This window comes from Fringilla coelebs, assembly GCF_963513975.1.
Source record: "Fringilla coelebs genome assembly, chromosome: 9".
Lineage (NCBI taxonomy): Eukaryota > Metazoa > Chordata > Aves > Passeriformes > Fringillidae > Fringilla > Fringilla coelebs.
In genome coordinates this window covers 5,833,658-5,858,727 of record NC_140067.1, presented here as the reverse complement: position 1 = coordinate 5,858,727, position 25,070 = coordinate 5,833,658, and the positions used below count along the sequence as shown (strand labels likewise).

At 40.5% G+C, this 25,070-nt stretch overlaps 1 protein-coding gene across 3 annotated transcripts in view; it reads left to right on the top strand.

Annotated features, from left to right (window-relative positions):
• Nucleotides 1–25,070, top strand: part of ZFYVE9 (zinc finger FYVE-type containing 9) — a 55,245-nt gene that overhangs the window by 23,696 nt on the left and 6,479 nt on the right. For all 3 annotated transcript variants that reach the window (XM_084211575.1, XM_084211574.1, XM_084211576.1), the window contains 9 exons: nt 5,595–5,694; nt 9,205–9,381; nt 9,707–9,876; nt 10,623–10,746; nt 11,884–12,006; nt 13,169–13,324; nt 20,001–20,225; nt 22,555–22,637; nt 23,353–23,457. In XM_084211575.1, the coding sequence (XP_084067701.1) occupies nt 5,595–5,694; nt 9,205–9,381; nt 9,707–9,876; nt 10,623–10,746; nt 11,884–12,006; nt 13,169–13,324; nt 20,001–20,225; nt 22,555–22,637; nt 23,353–23,457 (1,263 nt within the window). The remainder of the gene's footprint in view (nt 1–5,594; nt 5,695–9,204; nt 9,382–9,706; nt 9,877–10,622; nt 10,747–11,883; nt 12,007–13,168; nt 13,325–20,000; nt 20,226–22,554; nt 22,638–23,352; nt 23,458–25,070) is intronic.

Sequence of the window (25,070 nt, the reverse complement as noted above, 5' to 3'; positions counted from 1 at the left end):
ATTCAGAGGTCTCTGAAGTTGATTGAAAGACCTGGCTGGTATGGGTGATAATTTTTGCTACCAGAAGAGCGCAGGGAAGGCAGAGTGATGTGGATAAAGGACCTAAAAGAAGCAAATATATCAGGAAAGCTCAAACCCTTATGCCAGCTGGTTCTGGAAGCAGCCCAGCAGAGCCCCCAGGCTTGCTCCTGTTCCCTTTAGGAACCAGAGTGCACAGCACTCAACCTCTCACTGAAGAAATGCTGAGCAGGACACTTTGAAAAGCTGAGCAGACATTTCTTGTGCACTGCTCCAGGACTTGCAGTTGGTTCAGCCCATCCTGTAGCAGCTTGCTTGCAGTAGAAGTCCTGATGTGGAGCCAGTAACCACAGGTGATCAATGAGCATCACATAAAGCACATACCTGCCTTCAGTGCACTTTGGGTTTCCATCAGGGGCCTCATTCTTCTCATAGCAGTCAAGGAGACTGTGTAAGGCATGGAAGTTAAAGGATTGTCCATGGTTTTAGCTTTGATATGTTAACTGATACTGTTATTTAGGTGGGTGTTTTTTCTAGTTGGACAAATATTACTTCAGATTTCATGTGCAGTAGATTTTTTTACTTATTTTTGTGTTTTAAACAAGTTTATTGCTTGGATTTAATTGCTTCTCTGTAATGACTGAAGCCCTGAGTAGCATGAATGCAGAAGATTAAAGTATCTGTAAATGGATAAAACATGCAATGATGGAACAAGGCCAAAAATTTCTGTATGGTTTTTCTTTTTACATTCTTCTGACAAACCTTGAGAAGAACCACCAGTGCCAGTGGGGGTTTTTTTGATTGTATGTGGGAAATGGATAAAATAAAAAAATCCCTCTACTCGATAGACAAACTGACTCAATAGACTTAGAATGGATTTGTTTTTAGAAGCTTTTGTCAGCAAATGTTTATCTGGGCCAAATTTGCACAAGTGCAGCCAAAAGATGTGGCAGAAAGGACTCATTTATAAATGCTAAGGATCAGTGTAAGTCAAATACTTAGCACATGCTGCAAATTGCTTTACAGCCCTTAATTCCTGTAATGATTCTGGGCAGAGAGAGACCAAAGCTTTGACAGACAATTTCTGATGAATGTGGCTGCAGTGGCTTGAGAAATCCCAGTTCTCAGCTGCCTGCTCCTGCTTTCTGGCTTTTTTCCCCAGAGCAGTTCAGAAGTTCACTAGTAAAGCCATTCCTCAGAGAACAGATCTAGAAGCTAAAACCTCTTCTGGTTCCAGTAGTGGAAGCTTAATCATAGAAACAACCCAGACCATGTATGGTGTAGGTAACTCCTGAACCACAGGGAAGAACTGGGGAGACAACATCTTCAGCCCTTGCAGTTATTTGTTTCTAGGGGAAGTCATGGAGTTAAATATTTTGAACACAAGCTTTAGCACAACAGTTTCTGTTTAAGCTTTATTAGCATCGTGACAAATCATTTTAGTAGGGGTGAATGTATCTGTTTTGTTTGAGAATAAACACTGCATTTAAAAATAATTGAGTGGCAACTAGGAAGTCTGGGTTTTTAATTTTAGGGTAATAATTGCAAAGCTAATGGATGATATGAACCATTTGGATTGATAGAAAGTAATACACTTGCAGTAAATTTTGAGTTAAAATAAAGAACCTGATGAATGTGTGGACACATTCATAAATTATATGTTACGTATTTATGTACCTTCTGTTGTCAGATTAAATCATCATCCTTGATAGGAAAACCAGAAGATTTATATGCAATCTTTTATTGACAATCAAAATGATATTTTTCTACTAAAATACTAAAAAAATCAGCAATTCCACTAGCAGCTAATTCTTTAACAACTCCTAGTGAACCTGAAAACCCTAGTAACATAAAAACTTGCTTTGACACTGCTCTGTTGTTTTTTTATAGCATGATGTGCTGAGATAATGACTTGGTGATTGTTAATAACAAGTCTGACTTGTCAGTTTTGCTGGATTGCGTTCTCTGCTGCTCAAGGCTGATGCAGTCTGAGAGAGGAGGTGGGGATGTTCTGTCATTGCTTCTATTTTCTCTTTTAATATTTAAATCACTGCATTTGGGAACTTTCATGAATGTGTTGTTTGAAAAAGGGTCCTAAATTAGATATTAATTTGTGTTGGGCCTTCATTTATGGTTGACAACATTGATTTTTCCATGTTCAATACTGAATGAACTTTTGACTGGAAGTTTTGCCCAGAGAACTGAAATGATGTCAAATGCCTATAAAATATGCTGTGATGTTGTTTTAAATATTCCCTAGAATGCATGTAAATTGGGTTAGGATGTATGTGCAAAAATCACATTTTTCAAATATATTTACTTTGGTTTTTTAAAGGTTTTCACCCTTTCATATGTGAAAGGGTGGATTTTATTTTTGCATTAAAATTCCAGTCTGTGCTTAATTATATTTTGTTTTTGAAATGTTAGAGCTGCCATAGTTAGAAAACATTAAAACTGGTTCTAATGAGACAGGGCTGAGCTTTCTGCACGTTTTTCAACTCTCATGTTTAGTTCAGAACCTGTGTTTGCTCATTTTGAACACTTGCCACTAAAAGTAGTTGTAATTTGGTGTGATCTTTAACTTGGTTGAAATTTAATTAGGCTTAAACACATTTATATATAACAATCCTGTGTAGCTTCTTGTCTATTACAGAAATAATGCTGCTGGAGTGATGGAATATTTTTTAAAATTTAGAAAGCGTTATAGATCATAATAATGCATAGTGTATTGCAGAGATAATATCCACCCATAATTAAATTTTGAAATTCTCTCTTGATATCTGAACTCATTTGTTAGGCAGCTGCTGCTGTTTCTGGATCTCCTGAGTGTGACATTACCTTTCTGCAGGAAGTGGATGTTCATCAGTATCTTCATATCACCGGAAAAATAACCCTGAGGAACTACTGGGTTTTTTTAAATCAAGACAATATAATTATTTAAAATTAATAAGAAATCATTAAGGGCACGTCTTCTACAGGATTTTGAGAAGGCAGTTGCTACTGTAGGATCATGTCTGCATGGAAGTGTGTTTTGGTGCACAAGCCATGCTCATGTTTGATGGTTTTGCTTGTCTGGAGGAAGGCTCAGGTCTGTTTCCTGTCCAGGACTGGGGAGTTTTTAGAGCTGGTTCGGGGGAGAAGGACCAGCACTGCAGCTGCATCTCCACATCACTTTGTGCTCCCTGGGCTTTGCCCCAGCCCCTTTAGCAGCCAGGGCGTGCAGAATGCAGCTCCTGAGTTCTCCCTACTGTTGTGATACTGTGGTGTTTGTATTCATGTCAAAATGAGCTTTTTTATAGAAATGGAGCAAGATTTTCTTGCAGTACTAATGTCATTCAGCTTTCTGAAATGTCTTGGTTTATATGTTTAATGCTTAAAACATTTTGATAATCACTGTTCCTCCTCAACCAAAAAATAGCTTGCTAGATATGAAGAGATTAAACAGCTGGAGTTGCTGTCAGAATCACAGAATTATTTAGGTTGAAAAAAAAATCTCTGGAGATAATCAAGTCAAGATAATCATCTTGACTGATGACTGATCACCACCTTGTCAACCAGACCATGGCACTGAGTGCCACATCCAGTCTTTCCTTAAATACCTCCAGGAACGGTGACCCCAGCACCTCTCTGGGCAGCCCATTCCAATGTTTCATCACCCCTTCTGTGAAGAAATTCCTCCTGATGTCCAAAAATTCCTTCTAACATCCAATTCCATATGTTCATGAATTGTCCTGCTGCAATGAATTAAGTTTGAATTAATCTGTGTCATAGCAATCTCTTTTATATATATGGAATACTTGTGCATTGAATTGCTATTTAATTCTAGGAAGTACTCATGCTTTTTCTAAGACTGAAGTTAATTCCCAAATTGTTAATTCTGTGAGGGATTGTAATGTGGTAGGTATTTTGTTTGGGTTGATAAGGAATTGAGTTTTTTCGGGAAGTTGCAGTCAAACCAATCAGTGGTCAGATTTGAATACTGGCACCTGATGTGGCCACTGAAGACATGGAGTGCCTCTGAGAACACAAGGGGTTAAAAAGCAGAGAACTCCCAAGGAAACTCTCTCTTGGTTCTGGTCCGTAAAGTCAGACCTTCCTCTGCCATCTGGCCTGGGGTGAAGTAGGCCCTGCAGGATGGAGGAGTGGAGGAACACTGAGAGGTGTTGGGCAGCCCCCCCCACCCTGGGACAGAGAGAGAGAGCCTGTGTCTGTGCCTGTGCCACCTTGAAATTTGAGATCATGTGCCAACAGCACGGCCAGGTGAGAAAGAGAAGAGGAGGGTGCGGGGAGAAGGTGCCCGGCCTCCATGGGAGTTCTGGGCAGGCAGAACCCAAGATTTTAACCCTTTTCTTAGACAATGAAAACTTTGCAGAGTATTAAACCCTCCTAGAAAAGAGACAAACATGAAGTAGAAGAAAATGGGCAAGTGTGGTGAAAGTCTGAGCCAAGTGAAAGATGTCAGAAGTTGAGAAGAATCCTAGGTGGGAGGAGATGATGGAGGGGTCTTTGACTGGACTCTTGTCTTGTATAGCCATAGACAGAACCAATTTTTCCTGTAACACAGAAACTGCATTTAGGGGAAAGCAATGGCTTGGAGCCAAGAGAGTGCAGTGATGTTACGTGAAGGAGTGGCATGAACAGAGATAGATGAGAAAGGTGTGGTAGTGCCCTGTGTCTTCAGTGAAAAAAAAGATCTCTAGTCTCCAGACCCCTCGGCCCAGAGGGTGAATTTAAGGGGGACTGGTGACACAAAAATGAGAAACTATTGCTTTTTTAGAACTGAGCAAAGCATCCTTAAAAGGAGAACCCTAGAAACAATTCTGATCCATGGGCAGTGGTGAGAGCACTGGACATGGAAGGAAGATGTCACGATGGCAGATGTTCTCTGGGCGCTGAAATGACACAGAAACACAAGAGGTTTCAACTTTGTGTTTGCTGGGGAAGCCTGTGGTACAGGAGGGACTCCTCTCTCCTTAATGAACTGGAAGTTGATTATCTGAAGGGTAGTGATGAGCTGAGAGTTGATTATTTGAGGGGTGGTAATTAGACTGAGAATCTAAGGACTTATTTCATACTGTAGTAGAAATTGAAGGGAGGAAGAGGAATGTTTTGGAAGATTTTCATTCTAAGTTTTGTGTGTGTTCCTTTTGACATATGGTAAGTTAATAAAGTTTTTTTTCCTTTATTCCTAAGCTAAAGCCTTCTTTGCTCTATTTCTAGTCACATCTCACAGCAACCACTAAAAATAAATATATTTTCATAAAGTCACTGACATTGTGCCAGCGTCAAACCATGACTATTTATTACCCCCATTGTCATTTATGCCAAACAAATATTAACACCACCACAGTGCATTACCAGGACAAAATGCACTTATGTGTTCCACAAAATAATCATCAGGATTAGTAGTACAGGCACCCTGGATAGGTATTGGTTACTGTGGCTTTAATGGGAAAATACTGATTTTTTACCTCTGTATTTTGCATTTCAAGAACTTTGCAGACACTCAGTTGTGCAGGTCCATCAGTTTGTCCCACGTTTGTTCACAGCCCTGAGCAGTTTCCCCTGTGTTCCAGGTGTTTTGTGCCGCGTGCTGTAGCCTGAAGTGCAAGCTGCTCTACATGGACCGAAAGGAAGCCAGAGTGTGTGTGATCTGCCACTCAGTGCTGATGAATGGTGAGTGGGCAGGGAATTGAGATGTGCCACCTCACTGGCTTTGTGTGGAGCTGCAGTGAGGGCATTTAAAATGAAAAATATCAAAATACTTCATTTGTATGGATAAGTATTCTAAAACAGTAAAAGTGCTTGAGAGGCTGGCGTGGAATCCCAGTGAAGAGTAGAAAAACTGGTAAGGTTGCAGTGAGTTTGAAAGCTTTCATTTGGGAGTGCTCTACCAGGATTGCAAAAACTGTGACTTTGGGGTTGATTCAGAAGTGTACTCTGTATCCTTTGTTGCCTGAGTAGATAACCTGCTACACATTTAGATGGCATGCCAAAGAGTAGAGTAATGCAGTTGTGCCTGTTCTAGATCATGCACTGTAGGAGATTGGGAAAGTAGTATTTATCCACAAATTACTCAGTTCCTCTTCTTAACTCCTTGATGCTAGGAGGTCTTGTCCAAATGTGGACAGCTGAGCTTAGATGGTCACATTCACACATTCCTGGGGAGTGTCAAACCCAGGGTGGTGCAGGGGAGAGGTCACAAGTAGTTCTGAAGTTTACATGTTGAACTGATAGGAAGTTCTCTCACCTCTGCTTGGTGTAAGGAAAAACTCTGGTTTTGGCCAGCAGGCTGTGGAGTGTATTTTGTGTGTTGTTCTTTATTGTGTTAACACTTTAGGGCTGTGTTATAAATACAGGGAAACACAGAGCACTCCCTTGAGGCCTGTGAAAATCTCCAGAACTTCCCACACTGGCAGTTATCTCTGGGTGATGATCTGTCCAGCTGAGTTATGCCCATGACACTGAGACAGCTGCTGCTGAAAGACTCAATGTTCAGTTCTTCTGTCTTGAATTGAGAAGGCAGAGAAATTGGATTAGGTTGAGAGAGGACCCATGTGGGTGCTTAATTCATGAGATAACCTGTCTCACAGTGAGAAATTCCAGGCATTTTGGCTTATTAGTGGGAAAGTGAATGGGTGTCTTGGTCCTTTGTAGAGATAAATACATATCTGGATCACTGAAGCTTGATGCCAGAAGTGAATTCAGTGGTTGAGGATCGTCTGACAAGTGCATTCTAACATTCTGAAAGGTAGAATGAGAAGTCAGGGAAATTCAGGCTCTAAATGCAGACTTTTAACTGTTAGGATTCCTGTTCAGTAATTATCAGGATGGTTTATCATGGAATATCCATTGCTGCAATTGTTTAGCTAAACTTTGGAGACTTTTAGCAGAGATTCTAAACAAGAATTAGTTTGGAAAATTGTGGTTTGTGTCAGCATCACAGAAAGTTATTTTGGCATTATCTTTACATATAGTGGATTATTTGGGCTGTTTTCAGAAAGATCTCTTACTCTGTTGTTTAAACATCTAAACTAAACTTATGGTCATAGCTTTATTTTTTCTCCAAAGAAGTTGAGTATTGGTTCAGGTTTGGTTGAAAGTAGTTGAGTGCTTATTCTTGAGATGAGAATATAAAAGTGGGCAGTATCTGTTAGTGAGCAAGAATATAATTTTCTCAGAAAAATATTCAAAAAGATGAAATGCTTCAAAAATATTAAACATTAATCACTGTACAGTGGTAGGTTTTAATTATTAATAATTCTTTACTCTAGGCCAAATGTGCAACCTGACAGGAAATTGTGGGTTATAGTATCTAGAAATTAAAAACTAGTCCCAGTAATGATGCTGAAGGGGTTCTAGACTGTTACATTTTGAGATGGAGAAATGAACACGTTTCAAGGTGTACAAGAACAAGGAATTACAAATACACTTAGCAAAAGACAGCTGGCTCTGTCGTGGTGAGTAGGATTAATTTTCATCTGGGGGAAGGGAAGAATCTGTAAATATTTTGTTGAAATCAAAATATTGTTTCAAAAAGATGTAATAAACCTGATCATATTATAATGATTTCATTTGAAATCTGTCCTGTTGCCAGGGCAGATGCACAGACATGGCAGCAGCCACACCAGTGCCTGGTTCCTTCCAGGCCAGGGCTGTGCTTGCTCTGTCTCCCTCTGTTCCTGTCCCTGCTGCAGTGCTTCATGGTGATGCTTTGGGTTAGTTCACCTGTAGCCTGATTGCATCCCAACCCTCCTGGTCCTTCCAGTTTCTTTGTCAGTGCAGCTTTTGGGGCTTTTGTCCCTGTCAGTGCAGCAGGTTAAGCATTAATCTTTGCACAGTCCTGGAAGCAGGGGTAGGAACTGTAAAAGCAGTTATTATTTCACTTGATTGCTCAGAACCTGGTTTGTGTTTGACTGGGGTGTGAGAGGAGGGTTGTGTGTTTTCTGGCATGTTTCCATTGCCAGGCTATGTGTTTCATCAGCTTCCACTGCTAGTTTTAGTGTATTTTCAGTTGGTAGATGTGCTGGCTTGGCACTTTGCTCCATTTAAAGATTTCTTTAAGAATGCTCTTTTATTTTTCTAATAAAGGAGCCCTAGACAGATAACTTTGTGCATTTTTAATAGTTTCTTCTTTCAGGACTTTTACTGTAAGTGGTATAGAATTGCTGTTTAAAAAGTGCTTTGGTTCAAGTAATTTTCTCAACTGGAATGCTAACACATTTTTCATTGACAAGCATTTCACAGTGGGTTTTGCAGTTTTGATGGGGGAGAAGCAGGAGGGTTTATGTTCTGTTGAGTTCTGTTTGGGATTTTTTTTTAATCTTGTTATTTCCACCTTGGTTTTCTAACAATTTGCACCTGAAGGAACCCAAGGATGTACATGCTCTGAGAGCTTAGGTGCCATGATATTTATGCCTGACTCAAAAAATGCATTTATTTGTACCACACTAATATGGTTGTGGGTGCAAACACACATAGGAATTTTCTGGCATCTTGCTACAAGCCTCCCTTAGAAGTGAAAAAGAAGTAGCACTGTGGAGATAGTCTGGTTTACTCACTGGAGGAGATTTTCCTATGATAGATATTGCTGACAAAAAAGATTTATGTGTTATTTTTTTGGCCAGTTGAATTAAGACTCAAGTCATGCCTTCCAAATTAATAGCATAAGGGTTTTTTTAGAGTTAAGAATAAAAGTTGTTGATCTGTACACAGCTGCCCTGGACACAAAGAAGTGCAGGTGCTTTTTATCATAAATGAAAGCTAAATCTGCTCAAGTATTTCATGGGTTATGAAAGATTTGTAGTAAAAACATCTATTTCTCCATGCAATGTGTACATATATATATATATATATGTATGTACACATTGACTGTTTTCAATGAAATCTTTGAAGAAGAAACAAAATGAAGCACGAAGAGCTAAGCATTGCTCAAGTCAAAGTGTATTTTAACCCTTTTCGGAAAATACTTCTTTTTGGACTGATATTTTTATTGCATGGGACCAGTGCAGTTTCTCCTTGTGCTTTTTTTTGCTTAATTGCAGTCTCCTGGGCTGTTACATGGAGGGAATGGTCTTTGGGAGGTGGCAGGGTCCATACTGACAGCAGCTGAGAACTTAACACAGTGTTTTGGACTGTTAGATACCTTCCTCTGTGTTCATGGCTTTTGTTCTTTGTTTGCTTTAGCTCAAGCCTGGGAGAACATGATGAGTGCCTCAAGCCAGAGCCCTAACCCTAACAATCCTGCTGAATACTGTTCTACTATCCCTCCTTTGCAGCAGGCTCAGGCCTCGGGCGCCCTGAGCTCCCCGCCTCCCACTGTCATGGTACCTGTGGGAGTTCTAAAGCATCCTGGAGCAGAAGGTAAGAACACCTCCTTTTTCTTTCAGTTTACTTGTTGTAAGAATTTGGAAAGAATACCTGCACTTCATCCATTCCAAATAATGGCTAATATCAGTGAGCTATTCCTGCCCTCAGCAGGGAATCAGCTTTTTCAGGTCATGTAAACTGTTCTCGCTGGTTGTGTCTGTACATGATGCTGCCATAGGGAATGCACTAGGTGATGTCTTAAGTTCCTTCCAATCCACATTTTTATATTTATTTTTTCCGTTTTACTGTTTTATACTCAGATTTTCCTAGGCAATGTTGCTGTGAGATGTTAAATGCTGGTTTTTTGCATTCTCTCCAGTGGCTCAGCCTAGAGAACAAAGGCGTGTTTGGTTTGCTGATGGGATTTTACCCAATGGAGAAGTTGCCGATGCAGCAAAGCTGACAGTGGCTGGGACAACTTCCACAGGAACCTTAGCAGTGTCTCATGATCCACCAAAGCCCATGGCCAACAACACTTCATCAGCAGAAGTAAGGGAGTAGTTGGCATTCAAAATCCTGTGTTTGCCTTGGTTGTGAGTGGTCTGTGAGTTGCTGTGGTGACTGCAGTAAGACTCATGCAGGAAATCTGTCTTAATATGTTGCATAGCCAGTGTTGTTCTTATTTGAATGTTTGCAGAGTGCTGGAACAACCATATCTTTTTTAATGAAAGGAAGAGTTTTGGGGCAAAGCACTAGGAATGTTTGTTGTCTGTGTGTCTTCAAGCTATTTGGCTGTACAGCTGGTGTGTGAAGGATGTTTGTGTAACACATGCTTTAAAAAAGGTGAGTCATGGTCAGTAAGGGGTTTGAAACAATAAGATTATCATAGTGTGGATCAGAAGAATATTCTGTCACAAAATTATGTATGCAGGAAAGTGCAGATAAAGTTAACAATGTTAAGTCCACCGTACCTCATGTAAGCATGTAAGTGGATTTGAGACTCTGCAAAAAGTTCAAATGGGCATAGATGCATTAAGATATTGTGAAGAAGTGGGTATGTATGATGTTAGAGGAGGGAGGTACAGGCTCTGAGCAGATTTTCTAGCAATAGTTCACCTACAGGAGTCATCACATGATCATCTCTTGTTACAGAGCCAAATTACTTGGTGCTTCTGTTTCTCCAGCAGACACAGACTCCTTTACCTACATCTATAATAATTTAGCTAGCCAGCTCTTACATTTTTATCATTATTACCGTTTTAATGTTGTCCTTCCTTGTTGTTTGCTTCTTGTAGACTGATAATGCCTCTGTATTCTCGGGAAATATAACTCAGGTTGGCAGTCCTGTTGGCAGTGCAATGAATCTGATTCCTGAAGATGGTCTTCCTCCAATTCTCATCTCCACTGGAGTAAAAGGAGGTGAGGGTATAATTTGGCAGCCAGCATTTATGCTTACCAGATGCAATAACCTAGTAGCTGGTGTGTTTATTTTAAAAATAAGATGCTGGCAATGTGCTGAGTATTGGAAGGAATTCTCAGTAAGCACTCGTGGGTAAATGTTGGGCCACTCCTTTGCACAATTGGTCCCTGTTTGCATCCAGGAAGAGCCCCACCTTGCAATGAAATTCCTGTAACAAGTAAAACACGAAGCAAAAAATTAACTGCAGTCCAGAAACATGTGCTAATTTCTTTACTAATCGGACTGTGGGGAATGTTTCAAACAGAGATAGGTTTTAATTAGTCTTTTGAATATTCATGCTTCCCTTCTCTGAAATTCTGTTGGAACATGGGCTCTGTCTGAGGCATCCCCAAGCACTGCATTCAACAGCACTATTGCACATCGTGGCCCCCAGTGCAGCTTTTAGTCATTGTGATATCCCTTTATAAAGGATCCAAATTGAGGAGGCTTCAGAAAATTAAAAACTAATTTTGAAAAGATTAGAAAATGTGTATTTGTTTATGTGAAATTGCTTTCCACAGTCTGATTCATGACATCCTTTAATACATCCCTGGAATGAACTTATTTTCTCTTTTTTGGTTGTTTTATTCCTATTAGATATTTTGCTGGCACAGTGCATTTCTAATGTTAAGTTGAAAGTAACCTTTTATTTCAGGATAGTGTCAAAACCAAAATGTGAGCAGCATTTAATTTTAGATCTGTTCCATCCTGTGTTTGCTGTTTACGGTAGTTCAGGACTGATGCCCTTCAGCCTTGCTGTGATTTAAGTAACAATTCTTGACTTAGTCATTTGGGATTTCAGTTGACATTGTGACACATTTTTCAATTTGATTTCAATTTTCTCCTCTAGTTGATACTGAAAAGTAGTTATTTTTCTGAAACAACCTGCACCTTTCTAAAGGATGTACAGAGGCTATCTCATAAATTTGTTGAAGTTTGAAAATACCAGTCTAGTAAACAATCACCTATACCAGCAATACTTAAATAAGTTTTTGTATAAAAGGTCAAAACAATAAAATAATTGGAATTAGGGTTATCTGATTATAATGTACAGTCTGTACCAGTAATTTATGGATTTCATTGTGTTTCTTTCGTAGACTATGCTGTGGAAGAGAGACCTTCTCAGATCTCTGTCATGCAGCAGCTGGAGGATGGTGGCCCTGACCCTCTAGTATTTGTTTTAAATGCTAATTTGCTGTCCATGGTAAAAATAGTGAATTGTAAGTGTTTATTATTAAATAAATCTTAGTCTAGAAGGAAAATGTTATGTAGATTTTTAGTAGGAACAGCAGCATTTGTATTTGGTAGGATAGTCTCAGAAAAAGCGTACAGGTTGAAAGCTTTGTATTGAGCCATATTAAGTTAAATGTCAAAAGGCCCTTTTCTGGTAATTTAGGTATCAGTACAGATAATTTCATGTAGAAAATAGAAACTGGACTGATGGAGCCTCCAGTCTCAGGTTTGGAGATCAATGTCCCCTGTAGAGCTTAGTAGGGCAGGGTGTTTTATCACCCATTTTCCTTTGGTTGCTTCACTTATTCCCCTGTCATCCCATTCTGGAAGAAGCAGATGGGATCCCATAACAGTGCAGAGGTTCCATTCCCCTGTGCACCTCTTCTGTCTCTTTCTGTCCTGTGCCTGTGTGCACCTGTGCTGAGGGAGGAGTGGAGAGGTACACGGATGGCTTCTCATGCCAGTTCCTCAGCTGATCTCTGCTGGATAGAAACCCCATGGAGAAATTGGAAAGGACAGTTTTGTATTAATAAATTGTTTATAAACCTTTTAGCATCTCTTGGATTGCAGAACAATGTTTTACATATGTATAAAAAGGTAATATATTAGAGACACAGTTTTATTTCAACAACTTAGTATTCTCAAGAAATGAAGCTCCGAGCACATATCATTACTAACATCCCTGTGAAGCATAACAACACAGTGAGGTCTCATGGAGACACCTGACATCCAGCTCTCCATATTAAGGAAGATATCACTGCTGGAAACTGTTTCGGTTGTCAGGATCATGGTACACACAGCCAAAGCCTGGCCTGTTCCCAGGCTCCTTCAGTCACATTTAAATCCTGTCCTTTCATTTGAATACAGAAACTGCTAAAAGTCTGCTCTGTGGTGTTAATCCCAAGATCTGACTGGGAGCTGTAATACTCTGGCTCTTCCTTAGCTGTAAACTGGGAATTACTGAGCTGCTCTTGTTTTGGATGTGCTTGCCCTCACGGTAACAGATGTAGGACGTAATTTGTCTGTGTGACAGATAACACAACAATACGTGCTGTAAAAGTGCTCCTTGCAAGAGCTGTCTTCCTGCAGTGAAATGTAGGCATCCTTTTTGCAGTTCTGCTCTGCTGATCCATGTTTCCATCCGTGCAGATGTGAACAGGAAGTGCTGGTGTTTCACCACCAAAGGCATGCACGCGGTGGGGCAGTCGGAGATCGTCATCCTCCTGCAGTGTTTGCCTGATGAGAAATGTTTGCCTAAGGATGTCTTTAACCATTTTGTGCAACTTTACCGGGATGCCTTAGCAGGTAGGAATGCTCTCTGTTAAAAATGTTAAAAATCATACAGGGTCAGATACATTTTTGTCACAGCAAATGGCTCTTGTTGAAAAAACTAAAAATATAAAAAGAGAATAAGGATCAAAGCTGATAGGGGGATAAGTTGTTGGTTGCCAGTATCCAGTGTTCTAATCATCTCACCAGATAAAATGCTGCTAACCTGGGGAGCTGCTCCATAGATCTTCCAGCCAGAAAGAAAATGTTGAGAATTCTTGTGGACAGTATGTTCAGTTTCTCCTGACCAGGTAGTCAGAAGTTTGATTCTCATACTACCTATGTCTGTTACTACATCATGGAGATCCCATTTATATTTAAAAATAATATATGTATATGTGTGCCCAGAATGAACTGTAGAGCATTTCAGAAATTATCCCATAATTTTAAATTTTTGTATCTTGATTGCAAGACTTTTATATAAATCAGTGCACATTTTACATTTACTAAGTAAATAAGCTTTCACTTTTAGGTATTATTGTTGGACCTTAGAATTCAAAAATCCTTGCATAAGGAAATATGCAAGTATTTGGTTCTGCTCATCAGAAGAACCTCTGTTTTCCAGAGGTGAAATTGGATCACATTAAGGTTGCATGCTGAAAATACATTTACAGGAGGTTCTACTTATCATTCGTAATGCCTTTGGAGTGATTGAATCCAGTACTTTTATAAAATAATGAAAGATATTTGTTTCCTAAAATATCTTTGTACAATAAAGGTCAGCTTGTCCAGAGAAGTTGCCAGGTTCAGAATGTATTATTATCTCATGTCATAATGGATCTTGTGTGCATTGCAAACAACTACTGTTCTAAACCTCAATTCATTTTCTTTGTCTTATAATGATGTTATTCAGAGGGAGATAGATATGAAAAATGGCAAGCATGTGTATATAAATGTGTATATATGTATATTGCAGATATAAATCCAGCTTGGTGTGTATATTGCTATGAAGTTCTGTATAATTACACTACAGAAATACATAATTTATAACTCCTACATAATGTATTTAGAATTCTTTTTTAGTACTGTAGTGGTAGTAATTTGATATCCTACAATTCCACTGGTGCAAAGAGCTGCTTACTGTTGTACAGTTGTTAATCAGAAACCGAATGTTGCTGTTGAAGAATTCCACTGTGTGTTTTCTTTTAGTAAGATGTGCTGTGTGTTGAGTTTCAGACATGAAGGATGAGTAGACAGACACCTTCAGTTACTGCATAATGCCTGCAGGTTTTGTAGATAGTGCACAATGATGAATTCCCAAAGCACTTGGGAATGCTCTTTCAATATCCATCCTTTTTTTCTTTCCAAGGCACACGTTGAGAGGCAGAAGGATCTGTTAGCATATTTGTAACTTGGCTGCTTTAAACATTATTCAGGCAGAGAGGAGGTGATGCTGTAGGGGTTTCAGTTTGGTGTCTGTAATCCCTTGGAAGTGGTTAGCAGTTCTGCTCTTGTAGGTGGAGCCGTGCTTTCCAAGCTGTTCATTTCAGAGGTACTGCACCTCTCCTGGCAATGAGATGATTTAGACATTTAGAGCAAACAAGAATTCCCAGTAGAATTTAGAGACTTTTTAACAGCCTGCCTCACCATTTCATTTTTCATTATATAATACATTGTCTTCAATATATTCTGTATCAGGAAACTGAAGTAAATTCTGGGGAGGTTTTTTATTTATTTCCTTTAGTACAAGTTTTCTTAAAAACAGTCATAAAATAGATGTACTGTAATAAATGTACTGTAAAAAGTACTTTTTATTGGAATGGAAACAAGAATTACTTTTTATGTTGTTAATAATATTGCTTTGAAGTGATTTTAGATTTCTTGGTCTTGTTTTCAGTGGGAAAACACAGCATCCCTTTTTGTTTGTTGGATTAAAGCCCAATCCATAGCAAATGATTTCTTCATGAGTCACATGAATTTAGGAGCTTGAATTCTGTGCTCAAGCCTAGAAGCACAAAGTACTTGTATGTACTCATGCCTCTTCCCAGATGTTTCCTCTTTCCTGAAGGGATAACTTGTTCTGGAGGCAGAGTCCTGCCCTCTGTGCTGGGTGTTGTTTGCAGGCTGGCTCTGGTAGGATGGCAGCAGAGAGATTTTGAAGGAAAAAATGGTATTTTTCACTGTAAACTGTATGCATGTGAGTTATAAAAAAATAAAGTCAGTTAAGGCAAGTCTTTATTGCTTCTCACTGTTCATCACTTTACTTTTCCTCTGGCCCCTCTGTCATCAAGCTCCCTGCTGTGTTGCTTTTCTTGTTTTGAAAGTGGAAGCTAATGATTTCTGTTGTGGTCGTAGTAGTGGCACTGCTGTAGTAGTAATCCCATGATTATCCTTGTCTGTTGGCTATCAGCCTGGCAGTGAATGGGAAAATGAGGACTTCTGTCTGTCTGAATGGGCACTTTGAGGCAGTTGGATGTGTTAATGTAGTGCTGCCAGAGATGCCCTAGTGCATCAGCTCTGTGCTGGATGACAATAAAAGCTACTTTTGTAGTAGAAGTATAAATCTGGCAACTGCCTGAAAGGGCTTTGTGGTCACCCTGGTTTTTGGGGATATTCCTTGTGAGGGTGTGTCTATCCCAGACACAATTTGTGCATTTTTTTACCCAGTGTGGTTTTAATTAAGCATGGTGGTAGTTAATTGTAGATCTGTAAAGAAGCCCATGCAGATGTTCTGAATAGAGATCAGGTTAACCAACTGGTCTGTGGAAAGGTGGAGACAAAATCAAACTTCATATGAGGTGAGTGAGTGATGTTAGGAAGGATGCCACAGAGTAGCCTGAGAAAGTTTTGGATGCTGGCAGCTGCTGCTGCTCACTGGTAGTAAGTGAAGCATTATGGCCCTTGGCAATAGGAGTAAGTTCTTTCCAAATTGCTTTCTGATGTGTTTCAATAAAGAGAAGCTGACCATGGCCAGAACTTTGAATGTGGAGCTGATATGGAGATTTTTCTCAGTGTTGGCATCTGCTACAGATGTGTTGGGGCATCAGGGTACATTCATGGTCTTGGCTCTTCTGTGGCCCTTTGAGGCTCTTGGAGTGATGGGTTTTGTGTTCCTTTTCCAAAGGAAATGTGCTCATTTGCTCTTGAAGAAAATCCATCTGGCAAGATTGTTCACAGGTGAATATTGCTTTGCATCTCCTGCTGCAGGACTGAGGTGCTGGGGTTTTCAGGATGCCAGCAGAGTTTGGTACATGGCAGTTCCTGGGTGTTCTGGATGGAATTCCCCAAGCCACAAATAAATGCCTTGCCTGAGTCTGGATGCCATTACCTTTTTTTTGACCTGGAATTAACCAAAAGATGGAAAGCATACATTAAGAATTTAACCTCACTGGTTTTTGGTAACAGTACCTAACTGGCCTCGCTACTCATTGAGGGCAATAAACAAATGCAGGAGTATTTTTTTTTCCCTCATCTGCCTTTCCTGGTATAGACTGTTTTGAGGCCAGAAGGGATTGCCAAATTGCTATACAAAGCACATTGTTCTTCATGGAAAGATATCTAAGTGAAGAATGCAAAACACTATGGATAAAAGCATCCTTTTTTTCTGGACAACTTTGCAGGGATGCTTAAGATTTAAAGTCAAGGATAACCCAGTATAATTGAGAAGAGAATAAGTACTGACCTCCTGCTGAACTACTTTAGATGCATCATGCACACTTAAAGCACTTCCTAAATAATGTCAGGTGCTGGAACTTAATATATGGAAAGGCACCTTTCTGCTCACTCTGAGATTGCCTCATTAGAAAGGAAGTTGTGATATGTTTTAAATTAAATTACATGCTTTTGCAAAGGATAGTTATTTTTGAAGGTTTTTCTGACGCCTACACTTTCTCTACAAGCCTCTGAAACAGTTCTGTGCTTAAAATGTGTAATGGTGCAGTGGGTTTGGTTTGACAATGTCAGGCTGGGAATAGCAACTTCTCAGTGGGGCCTTGGCTTGGAATCACCTTCAGAGACAGGGCAGGAAAGACTGAGAGCTCCTGGTTGGGGCAGAAATGTTCGAGGGACAAGCACAAAGAGGCTTTTTGACTTGGTTCTGCTGACTGAAAAGGGCACTAAAGAAGTGTGTAGGAAAACACTTGCTTCTTCCCATGCTGTCCACATCCAGACTCTTAAGCTGCTATAAATAATGAATTGCAGCACAGCTACCTAATCCCAGTAATTTGTCCCCTTAAAGTGGTGGCAGCCTCTTGGATCTTGCACTGTGCAAGCTGCTTGTGTCAGAAGGAGTAATTTATGATGCTGTGGCTTATGGAAGGAAAGGGCTGAACAGCTGAGTTGCAGATTCAACTCTGAGGGTTTTTTCCATGTCTCTGTTGGCTGAAAAATTATTATTAAGGCATCCCAGGCGTGTGAGCCTTGAGGCTCCATCTCCTGAAACAGAAAAAATAAGTAGTCATCCCCTTCTGCTGCAGCACTTGGCACCAGTCTCAAGTGGAAATGTCTGGTTGCTTTGTCATTCCAGTGGGCAGTGCCACACGGCTCAGATCCATACAGGATTGTACAGCTGCACTTTGCCTGGCCTCTCACACACAGAAAATGCACAGAAAAGGGGGCAGAACTCAGTGCAGTTTGGCAGTTCATACACGTCATACACTTGAAGGGTAAAAAGGATTATTGTGATCATGTTGTTGGAGCTGAGAACCTCACCAAGTAACTTTATTATCAGGCCTGTAGCTCTATTTGGGTAAGAACAGATGGGAAGGGGAAAAGGAAGTATAAATGAAGAAGAGGCGATTAGTGAGGGTAGGTGGAAACTGCAAAAGCAAATCAGTGCCAGCAGCTATTTTAGATGAGTGAAAATCTTTCTCATGAACACCAGTGGATACACTGGTTTGCACTCACTAGCAGGATGCCCACGTTGGTGCATTGGTGTTTCACTGAGCAGGCACTAGTGTCCCAGCACAGCTGACAGAGCTGCATTTGCACATGGGCAGGAGCAGGGATTCACAGCAGCTGACATTTAATGTGGCTCTGTTATTCATGGTAGTTTGACCAGTAGCTACTTTTCATCAAGTATGCTCAGCTGAGAAATTGTAGCCACTCTGAGAGTTCTGGGGTTTGATCTGGGTGATCATGTCAGCTTTGGCCTGTGTGTATCTGTAAAATTATAGCTTGGCTTTGCAGGACAGTGGCAAACTCTGAATGAGCCTCACCCTGCTATGGGATGCCAAAGCTGTCACCTTCTAACAGGGAACCTAATGACTTACTTTGTGCAGCATTGGTGAGTACAGGAAAAAAAATCCATGAAAAGGCCCTAAAATTTGAAAAATAAGGAACCCCTTGAGCTTATTGGTTAGATGGAGTGTAAATGGAGCAGTTTGCTTGCAGACCTACCAGACACTATATGTAAAGCTGGAGGACTCAAGGTGGTGTGAAGGTCAGTATTGAGTGATGATTGTGCCAAGGTGGTCTGGAGAGGTGCAAAGCAGCATGGCCACATCTCCTGAGGGAGGGCTGGAATAACTGTATTATTATAATTTGTATTACTGAGGATGTCAGAGTATCATTTCTGTGACTCATAGTTTTACTTACTTAAAACCTGGCATTTGTCTGTGTGTGCATCATGTACGTAAAAGGAAGGGATGGGTAATGTCCAGTGGATGTGCAGATGGAGATGTGCACATCACTGCCTTGAGTTCAGCTACAAACACTCTGTTATGAGGTGGTGAAGGAGCAGAAACTCCTACTTAGCAGTCTCTGTCTGCAGGTGGGAAAGTGTGGGATTGCTCCAGAAGCGCAGGAGGTCTGCATGAGTACCTCAATCCCATGCAATTCCTCATGAGTGGTGTGATCAAGCACACCATGCTCTCTGAAATTGTCTTTTTCTTTGAGAGCAAATCATCACTATTAATATTCACATCTTCCTATGGAGAATTGTGATCAGCTGTTCTGTACATTATTTGCATGCTGTTGTTGTCATTTGGTAAAAGGAATCACACCATGGTTCTTTGCTTCAGTGTTAAATGCTGTGTTGGATGCTGTAATAACCTAATCAACATTCAGATTCATTCAGCCATTTTAGTATAAACATTTTTGGAAATCAGAAGCATCAAAGAGTAAAAATGTGAATAAAAATTAGTGATGTTTCTCCCCTGTGTCTCTCTCAGTTGCGTTTTACATTAAGTTTACTAATGAAATAAACAGTCTTTTGTGTAATTCTTGAAATGACCCAGTTCTTCAATATGTGTCTGAGCAGACACCCCAGTGGTTTGCCTAAATGGAAGGACAACCAGGGGACACTAATTGTTTGACCAGGTGCACATCCCTCCTTAAACTGCAGCTGCATCCAAAAGTTTAGTTTAAACAACAGCAGCTTCTGCACTGGAAGTCCCTTTAATATCTGTAATGCACTGAAAAAAGGCTTTGTGTGGATATGTCTGTAGTGCCAGGGGGAGGTTTCAGGTACCACCTTAGCAGCAATACTGGCCTGAACTCTCCTGTGGTGTCCTGAAATGGCAGTGGCAGCCTGGCACAGGTTGCCCAGAGCAGCTGTGGTTGACCCATTGTTTCAGGTGTGGTTAATACACATTAATGCTCCAGGAAGAAAGGTGAATTTAACATGGATTTTTTTTACCTTCTGAAAAACTCCTGCTGTTCTTGATACAGCTCTCAAGCCAGTAAAGTAATGAACTCTTTTTTTTTCCCATAGGTAACATTGTTGGCAACCTGGGACACTCCTTTTTCAGCCAGAGCTTCCTTGGAAGCAAAGAACACGGAGGGTTCTTGTACGTTGCAGCGACCTATCAGTCCCTGCAGGACCTGGTGCTCCCAACCCCACCCTACCTGTTTGGCATCCTCATCCAGAAGTGGGAGACTCCCTGGGCCAAAGTGTTCCCCATCCGGCTGATGCTGAGACTCGGAGCTGAATACAGGCGTGAGTAACTTCTGCAGGGCAATGGGTGAATTCTGCTCCAGAGCACTCCCCCAGCCCTGGATTGTTACCTGTCAGAGCCACCCAGGCTCAAACAGGCAGGGAAGAGCTGTGTGTCAGACCCACATGCAGCACTCAGGTTTGATGGGACCTACGGCCTTTTTACAACTCTGCTGGGTCATCAGGGTGGTTTTTGTGGAGACAAATCTCGTTCTGAGCATGTTTGTATCCGTTTAGTGACCTGAGAGTTATGTGCAGAATAAGTCTGATTAGCTGGTGTAGATAGCACAAGGGAGAGCTTTGAGATGTTCAGCTCTTTCCATGTTGAAATGAAAGAACATTTGCTTTTAGGTGTTTAAAACCATGTTCATTTCCTGAGAGTAACAATATGTGTGCAGGGACAATAAACTTGGAAGTTTGTTGCAAAAATACTGTTGGAACTAATAATAAATAGGCTGGAGAGAATGCTTCATCTGAACAAAATCTTAGCAGTTAGCATGAAATCAGCATAAAGTTAAGTTAAAATAATTTTCAAAAGACATTTACCATTGCTGGAGCAAAGACATTACTGGCAGTCTGTCCACCATGATGGGCCAAAAATTGTATGTCTTACTTATCTTCAGTTTTAATTGGCGTGTCTCATTAATCTAAATTACTATGAAAATGGTCTGTTGCTAATTTTTCCTAGAACTCTCCTAGAACATTTTAAGGAAATAAGTTTTATAATAAGCTGTGCAGAGATTTGTCACTTTAACTTTTAAAGTTTTGAGAACATTGGGAATTTTCCACAAAATATTTGTGTTGCTGGAGGAGAAAAATAAAATCCTCAAAATTTGCCTTCTGAGGATGAGGACTGAATGTTAAACTTCTCCAAAGGAATGTTCATGTTAAAGGTGTGTAGGCTTTTGTGTGTATCTGCAGGCATTTTTAAAGTATTGCATTTATTCCCATCAGTATTTAGAAAAACAAACAAAAATGCTCATGTTTTGGATATGGCATCTGTTTCTGAGCACAGAAAGAAGTGTTTTGACACTTTGACAAAGTGACAAAGTACCTGGGAAGCCAGGCTTTGCATCATTCCTACAGCTGTGGTTTGGATTTAGACATATTCCCTTGAGCTGTGCCACTTGTGACTGCAGGGCACTGCCTCAGTTTCTCCCTGGAAGGTGCTGCTTTTGTGGCCCAGGTTTCCTGGGTTTCCTTCCATCCTCCCTGCTGGTGGAGCTGTCAGAATCCAGCCATTTGTGCAGTGCTGCTGGCTGTGCAGATCAGATGCAGGAGGCCCTTGGGTTGCTGGGTGTGCAGAAAACATCAGCTGAGCATCCACAGATCAGCCCAACAGCCCAGGCTCAGGGAATTCAGCAAATCTGGGATGGAGCTTGAAACCAGTGGCAGACACAGGAAATTCATTCCTTGGTGGTGCCTCAGGGCACTGTGCAGGGGTTGGTTGCATGTGGTGTGTGGTGCTTCCAGGTATCAAATCAGTGTGCAGAGGCTGGAGCTGATCCATCAGGAAATCCTCATGTTATTCACATGATGCTGAGCACTCTGCAGTCCCTTCTGGCCACACTGGGAACTGGGAGTGTGGCATTTGGGGAAATCAGGCTGAGTGTTTGCCTGAGGATAGCTTAGGAATCCTCCTTCAAACATGTGTTTAGGGAACCTTGGCATTATGTACCAGAGCATGAGTCATGTTCCAAGCATTGTGATGGCTTCTGCTGCAACATAACGTAATGCAGCCAGATCCTTGCCCTGCACTCAGAATTGCATCACAGATGTTTTACAGGTATGGATGTCAGCCAAGGAATGCAGATATTTTACATCACTGACATACCATAAATGTCCTTTAAATTGTTTTTGATGTACCCCTGTGGAGTTTGCCACACTCTCATGAAATAATGAAACCAGGAAATAAAATAATCTGGGTTATCACTTGAATGTCACGTGTCAGCCACAGAACTGAAAGACTGATGATGCAGTAGTGGAGAGCAGCAGGATTTGTGCAAAAATAGAAGCCATTTCCAAGAAGCACTTAGAAAGGTCATCTTTGCCATCAGGGCCCAGGTCACTCAGTTCAGTCCTGCAGTGTGGCATCTGTAAGCTTTCTGCATAATTATTCTTGTTTCTAGAATGGTGGGCAAGCAGCCATGACACGTGAGGTCATTACAATGCTGAACCCTTCTGCCCTTTTGCTTTTTAAACTCCAGCCTGCCCAGTCTCTTCTTTAAGCACTGCTTACCAATTCAACCGAGGACACGATATTTGGGTCTGGTTTTGCACAATCTGAGTATGTAAATTTCCATCTGACCTGTTCTTTCCTGTTTTATTCCAGTTTATCCATGCCCACTTTTTAGTGTCAGATTCCGTAAGCCTTTGTTTGGAGAGACGGGACACACGATCATGAACCTCCTTGCAGTAAGTCTGTGATGGAATCTGTGCATTCCACTGGTGTCAGTGGATCTGTGTGGGGAGATGGGGGCTCCAGGTGCACATAGCAGCTGGAAGGTCCAGGAGATGCAAGAGGAAGTAGTGGGGATTTGGGTGAATTTCCCTGCTGTTACTGAGAGTGGGTGTTAGCTTTCAACAACACAGTGAATTGTAACAAGGTACCCAAATCAATATCCCAAACCTGGCTGCTGGAGGATGTTTGGATTTTGAAATAAGTGCATTGTTTGCTCAGACTGCTTCCCCAGAAGTGCTGGGTCATCACAGTGTGCAGTCACAGGTCTCTGATTACATCGTGCTCGGACTGAAGGGATGTTATTATCTCTTCCTACTTGGCAAATATTTTCAATATAGGAAATTCTCTTTGATGCATGACTTAATCTCACTGCTAAAAAACCTAATAACTCCATCTAGTAATGTAACAGAACACAGAGAGCAAATTTCCTTACATACAGTGATGATATTCAAGGTTGGAGAACATTAATTTTGATATAAGAGATATTTTTTCATTTGAGTACTGCAATTACATGGGTTACATGCTGTGGTGTCCCTGTCCCTCCCTGCCTTCCAGTCACTGATTACAGTTATTTGAATGGGCTAAGTAGTAGTCCCCAGGATAGTTATGAAACCTACAGTGTTAATGATGATCATCATGGCTAACTTGAAATCTTGTTTTAATTCTCAGGACTTCAGAAACTACCAGTACACACTGCCTGTGGTCCAAGGTTTAGTGGTTGATATGGAAGTCAGAAAAACCAGCATCAAAATACCTAGCAACAGATATAATGAGGTAATGCTTATAAAATACACATTTGTGTACAGTTTCTTTGTAATTGGAGTACCTAGGATCTAGAGGAATTTTTATTTTACTCACTACCACTAAGGAAAAATGCCTCAAAAGCAAATACTAACTGTGTGATGCACACAGCTTTTGGAAGTGAATGAGCCTGGCTTCACAGGAGGAATGCAGTTCCATTTACTATTAATTAAACTCTTAAACTCTTTTTCTTCGTGTTTTTGAACTGTTTACATAAAGTGTCATATGTTTCATTTGAGCAAGTTGACAAACTTCACACTAGAGGTAAACTAGGAAGAAAACATGCATTAGCTTTTCTCATTTGTTGTGTGTTCCCACTCAAAGCATTTAGTAGTATTTGTTGGATTGCAGATTATTTTATGTAAAAGTTCCCTCAACATTGAAATTTTATACTTGATTTCTGGTGTGAGAAAATCAGTCAGCATCTGTAGGAGTTAGTGCTGCTAACTAGAGAAAGCTGGGGGAGGAGGTATTTGAACAGTAATGAAAGGGAACAGTGGAGAGGAGATTGATTTCGTGTTCTGTCTGAAGAGAGGGAGGTAACTTGGTAGTTTGAAACCTGTCAGAGTTGGGGTGAGAGCAAACCTCCTGAGCAGAATGGTATTTGTAAAAGTTCTTGTAAGATCAGAGCAGAATGCAGCTTTATCTCAAGAGGGAATTTCCCTGCAAGAAACATTTGAGTAAAATAAGTGAGTAAAAAAAAAATAATTGAATAAAAAAGTGTTCTTCTATGACGTTTGAAAAAGATGAAATTGATGAAGATAAAGGGTCTGTTAAAAGGTGTTTTAATTTTTGATGCAGTTGTGCCAGAATGGGAGAGGTCAGTGAGGTTTGATTGAATCCAGTCTGGCACAGACAATGCAGTTCAGTGTCAGCTGTGCCTGCTGTTTGCAAGGTGTCAGCTCCACTTGTGCCAGGCATGGACTGAGAGGGAATTCCTGTGTCAGGGACACGGCAAAACTCTGAATTGTGCTTGGGTTCCCATCCCGATGCAAGGATTCAGTTTTTTAAATGGACAAATTGTTACTTATTTAACATTGTTCACAGCTTGTGATTCATTTGAAAAGTTGTATTAATGCGAATTTTTTATGAGTTTACTTTGAATTAAGATTCACAGAATATTCTGAGTTGGAAGGGACCCACAAGGATCATCAAGTCCAACTGTTAATGGCCCATACAGGGATCAAACCCATGACCTTGGTGTTACCATCACCCTCCTCTAACCAACTGAGCCAGTCTCAAGATGAATTAAATAATAAGACCTTTACTTTTATTTAATTAGAAAGGACTGTTACTCAGATATTTTCAATATCTAAAAAGTGACAAACTAATTTGAAATCTCATGCGTGTATGAAATGGGGAAAATTCAACCTGTGATTAACAAATTACACATTAATATATAGTTTTTCTATTAAATATATATTTTTGTTTTCAAAATTATTTAAATTTTCTAAAGCTTAGAGGGTGCTAGTTGTCTGTTTAATCCCTAAGCAAAGATGACTGTAATTTCTTAATCAGTTGCCTTCTAAGGAAGCACAGATGCCACATCCAGTTATTTCTTGTTGTGCTGAAGGCAACTGCTGGTC